General features: G+C 34.8%; 1 protein-coding gene across 1 annotated transcript in view; it reads left to right on the forward strand.

Moving 5' to 3' along the window:
* Positions 1-219: 219 nt before the first annotated feature.
* Positions 220-12,306, forward strand: part of LOC148943464 (sodium/myo-inositol cotransporter-like) — a 48,961-nt gene continuing 36,874 nt past the window's right edge. The window contains exon 1 of the mRNA XM_089101143.1: positions 220-246. Within this exon, the coding sequence (XP_088957269.1) occupies positions 220-246 (27 nt within the window). The remainder of the gene's footprint in view (positions 247-12,306) is intronic.

Genomic DNA, 12,306 nt, shown 5'->3' on the forward strand with positions numbered 1-12,306 from the left:
AACTCATTATAGGCCCAATAAAATATATTAAGCCTTAAGCACCGACAAGTATAAAACTGAAAACCAAAGTACTAGAATAATTAGAGGGTTGAGGGAACAGCAGAGGGCCGAGTGACGGAGCTAGCTTCTAGACGAAAACTATACCTCTAGTACCAAGGCCACATGCAGTGATGCGCCAACTGTGACCGATAAATCACAGTTTGCGCAACACAAGTGACAATGAGATTGGATTCAAACCCTCTAAAGGTGAGACCAATTTTCTAGCTGTACCCTTACGTCTGAAAGATGTCAGTAGTTAGGGTCGCTCTCCCCTTCCCCTGCAGAAGTCAAATGGATCTCTGACTTTTAAAAGAGAGAAATATCCCATAAAATAGTATTTGTGCTTAATTTTGGTGGACACCGACCAAACTCTTTTGGTTAAAACGAAAAAAAGGTTAATTACATGAAAAATAAAGGAAATCGTGTAAAATCTTAGCAATTTTTTTCAGATTTAGAAAGTATCCCAAGAACCATGTACACATGCTTGATCAGATATATCCACAGATTAAATATTTTCAAGAGGGAGGGGATGACATTTTTGAATATAACATTGATAAAAAGCAAACAATAGGCGAATTACATGGAAAATGTTGAATGTAATGGGGGAAAAACACAAATATCACAATGTTTTGGATTAGAGGGGGCAGGAACAAATCATGAGGCCCCCTTGCCTGCCTGAACTATTTCCGCGTCAATTGTTCAAATTGTTTTTTTTTTGCAGCTCAAAACTAAGAGTGCAATTTCTTGGACTTTGGGAGGCAATTTGCCATCTTGATTTGGTTGCAGCTTTAACTTGCATTTTCACTAGTTTATCCTGCCGAAAAGCCCCGTGGCCCGTGGGCTGAGACATTTTTTGAGACTGTGTCATGTTACCGTCAAACAATAAATAACTTCTGAAGCCACACTGCCTTTCCATTTAATATTGAAATAAACTGAAAACGTAATAACAGATACAACTTTTAATTAAGACAGACAAAATAGACTGTCTTAATTAAAAAAAAATCCAAATGTTTTATTTAAAAGTTTCACCATTATTATATTTTCATTTCACTTTATTTATATGCACAAAACAATGTTTCTTCGATCCTTACATAAGGACGTATGCAATTTTTTCTTTATCGTTGTTTATTTTATGTAGAGGTCGTTCGACAAAGTTCACTGTTAGTATACCTGATTATAACTGGACATCTTCTATAGCTTTTCTATATTCTGGGGTTTTAGCACTTCATTTCGCAAAATTAAGCATGATTCACATCTGTACACTCATTTTCAGTGTGCTTAAAAAGAATCTCAAATATCTCAAATAGTTAATACCCAAAGTTGACCAGAAGTACGAAACAAAGATACCCTCTTTTATTTGGTAATATAAATTTATTTTTGAAATTTTAAACCCCTTTTCATAGCCTTGGATACGAGTACTAAACAAAAGTACCCTCTTTCATTTGGTATTTTAAATTTATTTTTGAAATTTTAACCCCTATTCATAGCCCTGGATGCGAGTACTAAACAAAAAAAAACCCTATTTAATTCGGTATTTTAAATTTATTTTTGAATTTTTAACCCCTATTCATAGCCCTGGATGCGAGTACTAAACAAAAAATACCCTTTCCCATTTGGTATTTTAAATTTATGTTTGAATTTTTAACCCCTATTCATAGCCCTGGATGCGAGTACTAAACAAAAAATACCCTCTTTCATTTGGTATTTTAAATTTATTTTTTTAATTTTAATCCCTAACCACAAACTTTGGATTAGTCAAACAGTTCGTGGTAACGAACTGTAAGTAAGGAGCGACCCGGCTCAATGGTAACCGAAACTCTAGAAAACGGTATTTTGATACAAATAGATACATCAAAAGAATCAGATTTTAATGCTGATCTCAAATATATAAGTTTCATCAAGTTTAATTCAACCCATCAAAATTTAGGCGCCTGAGAAAATTTGGCTGATTTTCGAAAAAAGGAGGAAAGACCCCCTAAAAATTATACAACCTTAATGAAAATCACACCATCATATTCAGCGTATCAGAGAACCCTACTGTACATGTTTCAAGCTCCTATCTACAAAAATGTGGAATTTTGCATTTTTTGCCAGAAGAAAAATCACGGGTACGTGCTTATTTGTTTGTTTGTTTGTTTTTTTTTCCAGGGGTGATCGTATAGACCCAGTGGTCCTAGAATATCGTAGGAAGGCTCATTGGAATGGAAATTAAAAGTTCTAGTGCCCTTTTTAAGTGACAAAAAAAAATGGAGGGCAACTAGGCCCCCTCCCACGCTCATTTTTTTCCAAAAGTCACCTGATCAAAATTTTGAGATAGCCATTTTGTTCAGCATGTTCGAAAATATAATAAGTATGTCTTTTAGGATGACTTAATCCCCCTAAATTCCCAGGGGGAGGGCTGAAACTTATGAATTTTACCCAATGTTAACATATAGTATTGGTTATTTGGAAGTATACAGACGTTTTCAGGGGAGATTTTTCCTGGTTGGGGGGGAGTGGGATGGGTCGGGGGTTATGAGGGAGGATCTTTCCATGAAGGAAGTTTTCATGGGGGAAGGGACATTGCTATAAAGGGGACGCCGGACTTCCCAGCATTATTTAAAAAAAGATCAGAAATTTAATATAAAAAAACAAGTATTTCAACTGCAATAGCAGCAACATCGAAACTTCAAACGAACAGAAAATACTACATATATTATTGGGTTCACCCCGTATTCAATACCTCGCTCTTTAAGCCAAAGATTTATTAGTACTTTCATAAGAGCTATTTATTCTAATTAACGGCCTTTGTGATTAAGCGGTCATTTTTAAAGAATTGGAACAAAATTCGAACTTTCGCTTAAAGAGCAAGGTATTGACTAGGGGGCGAATCCCCTAATACACAAATTAAAAATATATGAATATAGAAGTTCGTTACGTAAGTTAATTCGTAAGTTACGTATATTTATTACTAATAAAAACGTTCGTAAATAAAATTAAACAAGTTTCGAGAAAGCCATTTAAATAAATAAAAGTAAATTAATATGAAAATTTTGTTTTAATTATTCATGTACGGTGAGCCAAGATCAAAACCTGCATTTATTCAAAAACGTTCAAAAATTTAATAAAAAAAACAAGTTTTTTAAACTGAAAGTAAGGAGCGACATTAAAACTTAAATAAGACCAGAAATTATTCCGTATATGAAAGGGACTGTCCCCTCCTCAACGCCTCGCTCTTTACGCTAAAGTTTGACTCTGTCTCACAACTTTATTTTTTAAAACAATAAAAAACTTTAGCGTAAAGAGCGAGGCGTTGAGGAGGGGACAGTCCCTTTCATATACGTATATTTATTACTAATAAAAACGTTCGTAAATAAAATTAAACAAGTTTCGAGAAAGCCATTTAACTAAATAAAAGTAAATTAATATGAACTTTTTTTTTTTATTATTCATGTACGGTGAGCCAAGATCAAAACCTGAATTTATTCAAAAACGTTCAAAAATTAAATAAAAAAACAAGTTTTTTAAACTGAAAGTAAGGAGCGACATTAAAACTTAAAACGAACAGAAATTATTCCGTATATGAAAGGGACTGTCCTCTCCTCAACGAATCGCTCTTTACGCTAAAGTTTGACTCTGTCTCACAACTTTATTTTTTAAAACAATAAAAAACTTCAGCGTAAAGAGCGAGGCGTTGAGGAGAGGACAGTCCCTTTCATATACGGAATAATTTCTGTTCGTTTTAAGTTTTAATGTCGCTCCTTACTTTCAGTTTAAAAAACTTGTTTTTTTTATTTAATATCCAAAAGAAACAAGAAAAAGACAAAGCAGGTTTTGGACATTTTAGTTCTCCATACTTTTGAATACCCAGATCATTCGGTTCTTCTTGACAAGGAAGTTTTCCACAGTAAATGGTTTACAGCAATGACAAATGAAACTAAATGATACATAAACACCTCGCTTCAAACAGAGATACAGGGGAAATTTTTATAGACTCAAGACTACTTAATAGAAAGAAAATCTGCTAACATTCCTTCTCATTTTAGAACAAGATCAACTGACCATATTAACACAAATCAGGTCAGTAGACGACAGGGTGCACGAATCGATAGGGAAAGAATTCTTGCCCAATCTAGTTTCTGAATGATTTCTCATTTGCTTGGCATGTTTTTTGTTTCAGTGTTGACTCTGTCTCGACACGGTTTACTTCAAAAGTTTAGCTTTTTATTTTATATATAACTTTTTCTTAGTGCTAAAGATGGCTTAGCAGAGGTTCTTGTCTAAATATCTACTTTGTTAGTTTTGTTTTTTTCTTTTTCATTGGCTGAAAACTACCCCCATTTTTTTGTTGTTTTTCTAATATTATTTTTGCATTTTATTTCCCTAGTATTCTTTCGTTTTATGTCGAAGGTTTGGTAGGCTAAAATTTTTGGAAGGAATCAGACTGAGTAGAAAAAGGGTCGCAGTAAAATGGACCATCAGTGGCAAACAATACCAGAATTTGCTTCCGTAAACTCTAGGGAACTGAAAGCGTGTCACGTGTCAGTATTTTGGTAAGTTCTGCTCCAAATCAACCACCCCAGTGGTAAACCTGAGCTATCTAGGTCGAAGTTTCATCATTGTGCACTACCTCACTCTAGTGGAGGTACAAAGAGGGAATGTCAACATGAATATGAAACCCGAGATTCGCTTGGATATTTCGGCAGTCTGTATATTTCAGCCGTCAACCTTTATGCATACGAAACACCTTGTGCACTGCTACTGCTCTTAAAACTGTACACTCACGGGCCATATCACCAACTTTCCATAACACTTTGAAGAAATAACACAGGAAGAAGGAGGATCCCAACGAAGTAAGTGAGAGGTCAGCTTTTATTGATTCTTCAAATAATGACTAGTTGGTGCTATTTTTAACTACTACTTTACTCGTATTTATCTTTTATTAATTATAAAATAAAATAAATAATAAAATTAATTAATTTTAATAAAATAAAATTAATAAAATAAATAAATAATAATTATAAATAAATAATAATAAAATAATAAATAAATAATAAAATAAAAAATAAATAAAATTAATTAAAATAAATAATAAAATTAATTATAAAATAAAAAAATAAAATAGATAAAATAAATTTAAAATAAATATTATTTTTTTTAAATATTGTTTTTTGTTTTTCCTTTTTGTTTAGCACTGACGACGACTTGGCGGAGGTCCTTGTCGAAATATCTGCTTGTTCTTCGTCTTCAAGTTTTGCCACTGGCTGACAAAATCCTCGTTTTCTCACCCTTTTTTTTATTTTTATTTTATTATTTCCTTTCCTCTCTTAGCTTCATATGTTAATATTTTTTGTAACTAATAATGTACTATATTCATTAGTGAGCAGGTTTAGGTGCAGAATTAAAGTTTGGGGAGGGGGGTCAGAGCACCGAAAAAAATATAGCTCTCTCTCGGTATTTTTCACCCCTCCGATCCTACAACTAGCACAATTTTTTAGCTTCTGTTTGTGGGACACACGTCCCGAAAACTGCACTCCTGACCCACCCATGTTTGTGAGTGATCTACCTTTACTGTTCTAAAATGTCGAATCTGGGTATCGTAAGGTTGTTTTCACTGACAAGGAACTTAGCCGACTTAGCCTGAAAAAGGCGTAATGAAGACAATTCCTTAGAGACACCTCGTCACCTTTAATTTATAATTTTATGTTTAATGGGGTTTTAAACAGCTAAGCCTTACATTTTTCCTCAAAACAGGGAATTATTTTATGGGCCGAGGAACTCTCAAGGATTTTGAAACAACAAATCTTGCTCCCGCTAAGAAGGGGGAATCAATAAAAGAGGTGTCTGCCTTTAAAGTTCCTTTAAAATCATTCAAATTCAAATGACAACCATACCTTACCCTACGGCAATTTACCCTTCTCATGGAGCAGGTCTTGTCTTGAGGATGTCTGAAGATCAAATTATTCGCTGGGAGTCTTAGGGATATTGTTATTTTATATGAAAAGATTACTATAAATCCAACTTGTTAGCGCTAGTATGAAAAAAATGACAAACGGCAGCTCCATGAAAGGGCGTAGGCCTACATGTAAAGGGGGAGGGGGCTTCAGGTCCACACAACTGTCCAGTTTTCAATTTAGCCTGAGTAACTCCATGATGCATTGATTTTCTACTTTATTCTGGTTAATTATTAATTCATTTGCTTTTATAATTTATGTTTGAATTATAATTTATACTTTATAGTTGCATCCTAGACTGGACAGGGGTAACTTCATCTTGATTTTAGTTTTAGTTTTCAATTTTTGGTTTCTATCTTTTTATTTGTTTTATTCCTTTTAATTCCACATTGTTTATAGCTTTTAGCTGTTTTAATTTATGTTTCTTCTTCTTCGTTTGCTCTTACGACGTGCAACTCAACCCTATTTAACTGAACCCCCATGTAACTAAACCCCCGTGTAACTGAACCCCCGTGCAAGTGAACCACCGTACAACTGAAACACCGTGCAACTGAACCCTCGTGTAACTGAACCACCGTGCAACTAAACCCTCGTGTAACTGAACCATCGTGCAACTGAACCCTCGTGTAACTGAACCCTTGTGCAACTCAACCACCGTACTTACATTGGGTAAAACACAATAGGGTTTATGAACCATAGTTATTTAACTATGGTATAGTTATTTAACCTTTAAACTGTTTTAAATAAAATGGCCGTCCCAAAATTTAGATCGGATGTATTTGGGGGGAAAACAGGGTGGGGTGGAAGCCCTCCGATCACTTTTAACTCTGAAAAAGTGCACTGGAAATTTTAAATTCCAATCGAATGCCCCCCCCCAAAGTTCATACAAAACTGTTTCTACAAAAACCTTATGTGTTAGCAATGAGCAACTAGCTTATCTTACAGCCCTTGCCCCAGATGCTACTGGTGGGTTTGCTAACACCTAAGGCATAGTTATTTGACTTTTAGACTATTTTGAACAAAATGTTTATTTTTATTTTGATCGGTTTCATTGGGGGGGGGGGTTAAGAGGGAAAGGCTGATTCTTCGAAATTGAACATTGATTCTTCGAAATTGAACTTGAACTTTCAATTTCCAATCGAATGAGCCTTCTTCAAAGCTTTTACGATCATCCCTTCATTAAAAACCTTAACTTTTAATAATTGGTAACTTGCAATAACATACAGATTGCTGATACAGGTGTATCAGCAATTTTTTTTTGGAACAGCTTAGCGTATCAAGATGAAACTTCTGGGGCATATACCTGCTACTACTGCTATTAATACTGCTACTACTACCACTACTAATTAAACACTATTATTACTTCTACTGCTCCTACTACTACCTCTGCTACTATTAAACTAGCACTATTAAGGCTACGCATATCAAGTTGCAAATTTGACAGAATGAGGTATTTGAGGCGGAACTTGAATTAAATCAAAAGACACTATGTGCATACAAATTTTCAAAATGGCATATCTCAAAAAGGGATTTGTGTATTAAGTTGGAACTTTAGAGAGTGCTTAAAGGGAAAGTCAATTCACCAGAAGGAAATATGTGCACGCTCAGGCCTGGATTTACCACTAGGTCCCTAGGCCCGGACTAGAGTAGAAGAGCCTTATTGAGTCCGATCCCTCACCCCTGCTGCCACCTATAACTTTTTTGCACCCCAAATAAGGGCATAGAGTCCCTGGGGAGAACACATGGTTAATGGGGTCAATTGACCTTAATTTTCAAAGGTGTTGATGTTGTTGTTGTTGTAAGTGCACGCTCTCAGCGAATGTCAAGGTCGATGTTATTGATGTTGTAAGTGCACGCTCTCAGCGAATGTTATGAGTTTCCAGAAATAGAAAACAGCATTTGTTGTTGTTTTGGACATGTACATGCTCGAGGCGTATGTCATGGTGTCCAAAAATAGAAAACAGCATTTGATGTTGCTGTTGTTGTTGCTCGAGGCAAATGTTATGAGTTTCCAGGAAACAGTTAGATCACGTGTTTCCTTCTCAGCCAATCAGAGGGCTTGTTACATATGATTTCCCCGTTACATAACAATTCGCCCTTGAGATTTTGTATATAACGGACATGCAATGTGATTAAATTATCAGAAAGTATTTTGACATAATGGATAAATTTGATGAATTAGAAGCATTGGCAACCTCAATTTACTATGTAAGTTCCGTTTTTATTTTAAAAATAAAATTATTTTACGTGGTCACCTGCCCGTATATTCGGGTCAATCCCCCCCATACAATACAAACATCACTATACAATCTTTATACTCGATAGAAAACATAAAAGGTGTTCTTTTACCCTCAAAACCTAACCCCCCTCCATCATTGTTTTTACAACCAAATTATCGCAAAAAGAAAAAATTATCCTCTCGAAAAATTTAGCTTTTCCATATTGTAATCTTTTCTCTAACTGAGACTTCCGTCACTGTTGTTATTAAGCGTTTTGTTTTGAAATAATGCTCCTGTGCGAAGCCGATAATTAGCTATCACCTCTTTCCCTTTCTGTATACATTAGCTGGTCTTAGGCAATCGAGGTTTTCAGTGCTTTTACGTAATTCAGTGTTTGTCTGAAAATAGCGGTCAGCTAATTTTGTCTGCAAATTAGCGCTAGACCTAGGGTGGGTTAATTTTCCTAAATTTAGGGGAGGGGGCGTGAATCCGTGATTTTTGGTGGGTAGGGGGTTAGCACTTTTAATAGTGACAAAATAGAAATGAAAAGATAATTGTTTCTTACTTCAGTGTCTAACCATTTCTCTTTGATATTTTAGTGATTTTAGCTATAAAAATTTTCCTAAATTTAGGGGAGGGGGCGTGAATCCGTGATTTTGCTGGGGAGGGGGATAGCACTTTTAATAGTGACAAAATAGAAATGAACATATACGTTTTTCTTACTTCAGTGTCTAACCAGTTCTCTTCGATATTTTAGTGATTTTAGCTATAGCATATGAATAAAATATACTAATCTATTTACTGTCATGATATGAACTTCGATTGAATATATCGCAATCTAAACTCAAGTAATGTATGGACCTCGGGTTAGCTTACGTTTACTAAATTTAGGGGAGGGGGGCGAGACTCACTCAGTGTTGAGGGGGCTGGGGTTATCACAATTCTGAGGTACAAAAGAGAAAGGAAATTAGCCGTGTTTTTGAAATTTATTGTTTTCTACTTCAGTTTCTAAAAAGGTCTCTTTAATTTTTTAGTGAGTGGAGCTAGAGAATTTGAATACAAGTTATTAAACGATATGATATACTGATATTCCTATCGAGAGTACCTGTTGCCAGATCCCAGCCCTGAGAGGTGAGCCCTAGTGATGGCTTAAGAATCCTCAATTTAGGGGAGGGGGGTACGTTTGTAACCTGGAGGTGTGTTGGGGAGGGGGTTAGTACTTTTATTAGTGACAAAATAGAAAATGAAAAGATAATTTTGTCTATCATAATTGTTTTCTACTTCGTTGTGCGAACCATTTCTCTTTGACATTTTAGCGATTTTAACTATAGCATTTGAATAAAAGGTAGTAAGATATATTCTTTATTGATCTGGCATGCGCTTGAATAAAAAACTGAACGTTCGTATAATAATGCATTGAGTTATTTCTGAGAAAAGTTGAATTTATTATAATCAAACTATGATTTTCAGAGTTTAGGTTGCTTTCGACAAAGATTTCTCTTTACATATGGCAAATTTCCACAAGGTGATTGATCCATGGTCCTTCCAAATGTGATAGAAGCTACTACACCCTGCTTCAATCTCTTTTTACGTATTCAAACTGAATGTTCGTATAACAATGCTTTGAGTTATTCCTCAGAAAATTGACCCCTCCAAATATTTACTCAGAGGAGCGGTTGCTGAAATGTAAGACGCTACTTATTTGCCAATCATTTTCACAGTTTTCAAGTTCAGATCTTTGAACACACTCCCTCCTTCTCAGTTTATTCTATGAAAGTGAGCTGTATTTGTTAGAGTTTCAGAAACATTACATATTTATTTAATTTAAGCACTTTTTTTTCAGATATAATAATGTTTGGTGTGACTGACGCATAATGTATTAGACTGAAATATTCCTCAACTGTCATTATTTTCGAAGCATCTTTCTTACTCCTAGACAATCAACGACTTGAAATTCATTGCTATAAATGGAACATCAGATACAATATGTATAAGTACGAGAAAAACAGATGGAGTCTAACACTAAATTTTATAAATCGAAATGGCTTTTACGCTAAAACCATACGACCACATAATGAAAATGGCTATGAAATAAAACATGTACAAGAGGAAATTCAGGAAATATGCAGTTTTTTCGATGTGCAAGCTGTTTATGTTAAGGGAAACGTGCCAACTGATAAACTCTTACTAGAAAAATGTGATAAAAACATAGAATAATTCAATTTAGAAGACTTCAAATGTTAAAAATACCTGCATTCAGTCCCTGACCCAGAAAATGAAGTTAGATATCTCGCTCAATGAATACCGGAAAAGATACCTGACATGGAAAAATGCATCAGATATCCAAAATCATAAACTTGCTCCTCCTCATATCAAATGGATTAAGCTTCTTTTTTTTTTTAAATATGTCATTATTTTTTTCAAATGTTTTTAAAAAATGTTTAAGCAATAAATATCTTAAGCCTCAACCGTTTTTATTCTTTAGAATAGTCCATCGCCATGAGAATTATACTTTCAGATTCAACATGTCAGGGAACATACTTTCAAGTTCAGCATGTTGGAGAACCCTAAATAGTCACCCCTAAAAAGGTAAGTTAACCCTAAAAGGTTAAAGAATTTCCCTGAAATTATACTTTCAGATTCAACAGGTCAGGGTACAAACTTTCAGGTTCAGCATGTAGGAGAACCCTAAATGCTCATCCCTAAAAAAAAGGTAAGTTAACCCTAAACGCTTAAGGAAGTACTCTGAAATCACAATGTCAGGTTAGGTTAGGTAGGACCCCGACCCTCACGATCCCCACCCTAAAGTAAACCCCTGCCCCCCCCGACCCCCGAGGGTTGCAAGTAACATCGGTGGTGGGAGTGGTAATTTGCTATTTTGGTATGTTATGAGATCGGCTTCTTATCCTTTCATAGGGGCGTGTAGTATGAAAATTAGGATAGGGGAGAGGTACTTTGATCTTTCATACTTTTATTATAAACATTTGTTATAATTTCGTAGGTGTTTGGTGTCTGAAAAATAGGATTAGGGATATGTAGTTTGCTATTTTTGACTTTTCTGAGCTGAATTTCTTAGCCTTTCGTAGGCGTGTGTTGACTGAAACCTCCGATTTGGGATGGTTAATTTGCTATTTATGACTTTTCTGAGATAGATTTCTGTAGCCTTTTATAGGTATGTGATTTCAGAAAATTATTATTTGGGAGGTGTAGTTTGCTTTTTGGACTTTTCAGAGCTAGGATTCTTAGTCACTCGTAGGTGAATGTTGTCTGAAACTTATGATTTGGGATATGTAAATTACTATTTCGGGCTTTTCTGAGTTGGATTTCTTAGTCTTTCATAGGTTTGTGTTGTCTGAAACCTATGATTTAGGAATGAGTGGTTTGCTTTTTGGGATTTTCTTAGCTGGATTTCTGAGCCGTTAGTATTTTTGTTTGTAATTTAAACAATGATTAGGGATTTTTCTATTTCTATTTTTTAATTTTATTATCTAGGTTTCATATCCTTTAATATGTCAGTGTTGTCAGAAAATTATGATTTGGGATATGTAGTTTGCTATTTCAGGCTTTCCTGAGCTAAGGTTTCCTAGTATTTCGTAGGTGAATGTTGTCTGAAACCAATAGTTTGGGATGAGTAGTTTGATATTTTTGACTTTTCTGAGCTAGGTTTCTTAGTCTTTCGTTGGTGTGTGTTGACTGAAACCTATGATTTGGGATTTGTAGTTTGCTATTTTTGACTTTTCTGAGCTGGATTTATTAGCTTTTCATTGGTGTGTTTTGTCTGAAACCTATCATTAGAATGAGTGGTTTGCTATTTTTTTTTTTCTGAGCTAGATTTCTTAGCCTTTCATAGGTATGTGTTGTCAGAAAATTAATATTTGGGATGTGTAGTTTGCTATTTGGACTTTTCAGAGCTATGATTCTTAGTCCATCGTAGGCGTTTGTTGTCTGAAACTTTTAGTTTGGGATGAGTAGTTTGTTATTTCAGGCTTTTCTGAGCTAAGGTTTCTTAGTCTTTCATAGGTGAATGTTGTCTGAAACTTTTGATTTGAGATATGTAAATTACTATTTCGGCTTTTCTAAGCTAGATTTCTAGTCTTTCGTTGGTGTGTGATGTC

Source organism: Artemia sp. Qi Xiang Cuo, chromosome 15, assembly GCF_049724085.1.
Source record: "Artemia sp. Qi Xiang Cuo chromosome 15, ASM4972408v1, whole genome shotgun sequence".
Taxonomy (NCBI): Eukaryota; Metazoa; Arthropoda; class Branchiopoda; order Anostraca; family Artemiidae; genus Artemia; species Artemia sp. Qi Xiang Cuo.